At 44.2% G+C, this 3,847-nt stretch overlaps 1 protein-coding gene across 1 annotated transcript; it reads left to right on the forward strand.

Moving 5' to 3' along the window:
- Positions 1-1,781, forward strand: LOC131024627 (aspartyl protease family protein 2). The gene has a single exon (XM_057954130.1). It carries the CDS (start codon positions 132-134, stop codon positions 1,461-1,463), a length of 1,332 nt encoding a protein of 443 aa, XP_057810113.1. The 5' UTR covers positions 1-131; the 3' UTR covers positions 1,464-1,781.
- The last annotated feature ends 2,066 nt before the right edge of the window (positions 1,782-3,847 follow it).

Consider the following 3,847-nt stretch of genomic DNA (forward strand, 5'->3'; position numbering starts at 1 on the left):
AGCTGGATATTGAAAGTATAAGATGGAAAAAGAAAAGGTTAAAAAGAAGTTTTGTTAATTATGTTGGACATGTGAGTCTTAAATAGTGGGCATTGTTACAGCTAGACGCAAGGCGTATCCAACTAATCTTAATGGCTGCTTTCTTTTCATCCCCTTTGTCTCTCTTCACTCTCCTCTTCCTCCTCTCCCCCTTCGCCGCCGCCTCCCACCACCTCAAACTCCCCCTCCTCCACCGCAGCCCTTACCCCCCCACCCCCTCCGACGCCCTCTCCGCCGACAACCGCCGCCTCTCCCTCCTCTTCAACCACCTCCGCCCTCGCCTCCCGGTGACCTCCGCCGCCTCCTTCGGCTCCGGGCAGTACCTGGTCTCCCTCCACCTCGGCACCCCTCCCCAGCGCCTCCTCCTCATCGCCGACACCGGCAGCGATCTCACCTGGGTCTCCTGCTCCGCGTGCCGGCGCCATTGCTCCCCACGCTCCTCCCCCTTCCACCCCCGCCGCTCCGCCACCTTCTCCCCCCACCACTGCTACGACCCGGCCTGCAACCTCGTCCCCCACCCCAAGAAGTCCCCGCGCTGCAACCGCACGCGCCTCCACAGCACCTGCCGTTACCAGTACTCCTACGCCGATGGCTCCGTCACCACCGGATTCTTCTCCAGCGAGACGACGTCCTTCAACACCACTGCCGCTAAATTATTGAAGTTTCAGCATTTCTCCTTCGGCTGCGGCTTCTGGAACTCGGGCCCTAGCATCTCCGGCCCAAGTTTCAATGGGGGCGATGGCGTTTTGGGCCTGGGCCGCGGCCCCATATCCTTTCCCTCCCAATTGGGCCGAGATTTTGGGCACAAGTTCTCCTACTGTTTAATGGATTACACTCTCTCTCCGCCGCCCACGAGCTACCTTCTAATCGGCGGCGCAGCCGCTGCCAAATCCAAATTGAGCTACACTCCGTTGCTAATCAACCCCCTCTCGCCTACATTTTACTACATTAGGATCGAGAGCGTATCCATCAACGACGCAAAGTTACGCATTAGCCCCTCGGTTTGGGCAATCGATGAGTACGGAAATGGTGGAACCGTCGTCGACTCCGGCACCACCATAACTTTTCTACCGGAGCCGGCCTATCGAGTGATCCTAGCCATTTTCGAGCGGCTGGTCAAGCTGCCTGAATCGGCTAAGCCGGTGCCGGGATTCGACTTGTGCCTTAACGTATCGTCGGGTGCGTCGAGGGCGAGTTTGCCCCAGCTGAGTTTCAAACTCGGCGGTGGTGCAGTTTTCTCGCCGCCAAGGCGGAACTACTTCATTGACGCGGCGGAGGGCGTCAAGTGCCTGGCGTTGCAGCCGGTGACGACGGACGCGGGGTTTGCGGTGATCGGAAACTTGATGCAGCAAGGTTACACATTCGAATTCGATAAGGATCGATCACGGCTGGGCTTCACGCGCCGCGGCTGCTCCGCGCCGTGACTTGCCGAATCGGGATCGGATGTTACACGATTAATTAATTAATTTTTGTTGTTTTTTTATATTTTCATTTATATTAGATGATTGAATCGAAAAAAAAAGGAGATGTGATTAGATTTGGGGCATGTGAGGGGTTCCATTTATTTAAAATTTGTGATGTTTTTTTGTGTGACACGAAGAACAGGCAATGTGCAGCGGAAAAGCTGTCTCGAATACTACTTGTCTTGAGATATGATTATTCAAATTTTGGGGGGTTTGTAATTTGGATTTTTCGAAAATCACTTCCACTTCTGTTTTTTAATAAAGTTTTTGAAAATCTAAGGACTTGTTTGTCCCCTTCATCGTTGTTTCATATCAAAGTGGATTAATAGATTTTGAACCCTTGCACCAAATTGTCTGTCACATGTCACATGTCATTTATATGATTCAGATTCCAATTAGTACAATGGTATTACGTATTGATATTTTAGTGACGTGGTAGCTCAATTAATTACTCGGAGGGTCAGGCGTGCCACTGAACAGGTAACGTCCCCTTAGACCATCTTTATAGCAATTATCCAATTATCTTTAATATTCCTTCGGTCCCCAAAATAAGTTTCTCTGTGGAGACGACACGGATTTTAAGAAAAAATGATAAAGTATATTGACAGTAAAAAAAAATATGTTATGTAATTAATATTAAAAGTGGTGAAAAAGTGAAAAAATGTTATACTCTCTTCGTCCCTGAAATGGCTTCCTCTTTGGGGACGGCACGGATTTTAATAAAAAGTTGTAAAGTGTATTGATAGTGGAGAAAAAGTGATATAATTTTTATTGGAAGTTGTGAAAAGTGTTATAATTAGTATTGAGAGTGGTGAAAAGTGAAAAGTAAGAATAAATAAAGTATTATTAGTGGTGGGGTAGGTTTCCAAAAATGGAAAGAAAGAAAAAGAAAGTTATTTGGGGGACGTCCCAAAATGGAAAAAGAGGAAGTTATTTTAGGGACGGAGGGAGTAATTAGTATTGAGAGTGGTGAAAAAGTGAAAAGTAAGAATAAATAAAGTATTATTAGTGGTGGGGCAGTTGTTCAAAAATGGAAAGAAAGAAAGAGGAACTCATTTGGGGGGATCACTAATTTCTTAGCAACAAAAACTGCAACTAAACAGTGTAATTGTAGCACAGAAATAGCAAGTCGAGTATCGTATCCACAGGGACTGAAAATCGAAATAACTCTAGTTATCTCCTAAACAAACTTTAACAGTAGACAGGCAACAGAAGGTAGAGATTGATTTACTTAAACTAAAATGCAAATAACGATAAATAAAAGTATGTAGACGAATTCAAATATTAAAAACAACTGATCCTAGGGTAGTAAATTCATTAACTAAATCTACGCTATAAATCTATTAATCCTATGTACCAATTTAATCCAGTTATGATGAGAGATCACACATCTATTCACAAGCTTCTCTAACGAACACCTATGAAAGTAGATTAATTTACCCCCCTTCACATTCAAGACTCCAAGGAATAAATTAACTCCCAAGCGTACACAAAGAATAGCTCCCTATAGCTTCACCTATCGCATTCAAGACTCAAGGCTAACACTATAGCATGCATTCCTGAATCGGCTGAACAATTATCGCATTTAAGACTCAAACTGAACAACTAGACATGTAAATTATTGGCCAAATAATTCACAAGAAATTAAGCACCAGGAATCATGAATCATAAACTGGAAGGCACAAAGGTATTAACAAATAAATCACATAAATTCAATCAACTATTTACAAACCCTAGAATCAGCTAAAGGAAATTAGCCAGACATAGCAAAATCAAACATAAACATAATTAAATTGAACGCAATTGTAAAAACAAATTGTATAAAAATCGAATTAAAACGATTGTAGCGACTTGAATCTTCAATCTTGATCCAAGCCTTGAAAACTGGAAAGCTAAAATATTCTAAAGCTATAAAACTGAAATATGAATGTTGGGAACTGAAAAACTAAAGCTGGGAACCCTAGATAGGTCAAAAGAGGACCTATTTATAGTCTTAGGGTGAAAAACCAAGTTCTAGACCGAAAATAACTTGAAAAATCGTAAAAACGCGGAAAAAACGAAAACACGCCTAAAAACGGCGACCCGTTCGGCGGTCACCGAACTGGTCGCCGAATTTGGCCTGAAAACAGCTAAAATTCGGCGATCGCCGTTTTTTCTCCACCGGGCCAATATCTGAACAGGGATTTCGGCGACCAACTCGGCGGTCGCCGTTTAGGTCGCCGAATTTATTCTTTAAAATGCCAATTTTCGGCGGTCGCCGTTTAGGTCGCCGAATTTTGACTGCTGTGCGCGATGTTTTTGTTTCGGCCATAACTTTCTTGTCCGAACTCCGATTTATGATCCGT

Source organism: Salvia miltiorrhiza, chromosome 5 (genome assembly GCF_028751815.1).
Source record: "Salvia miltiorrhiza cultivar Shanhuang (shh) chromosome 5, IMPLAD_Smil_shh, whole genome shotgun sequence".
Taxonomy (NCBI): domain Eukaryota; kingdom Viridiplantae; phylum Streptophyta; class Magnoliopsida; order Lamiales; family Lamiaceae; genus Salvia; species Salvia miltiorrhiza.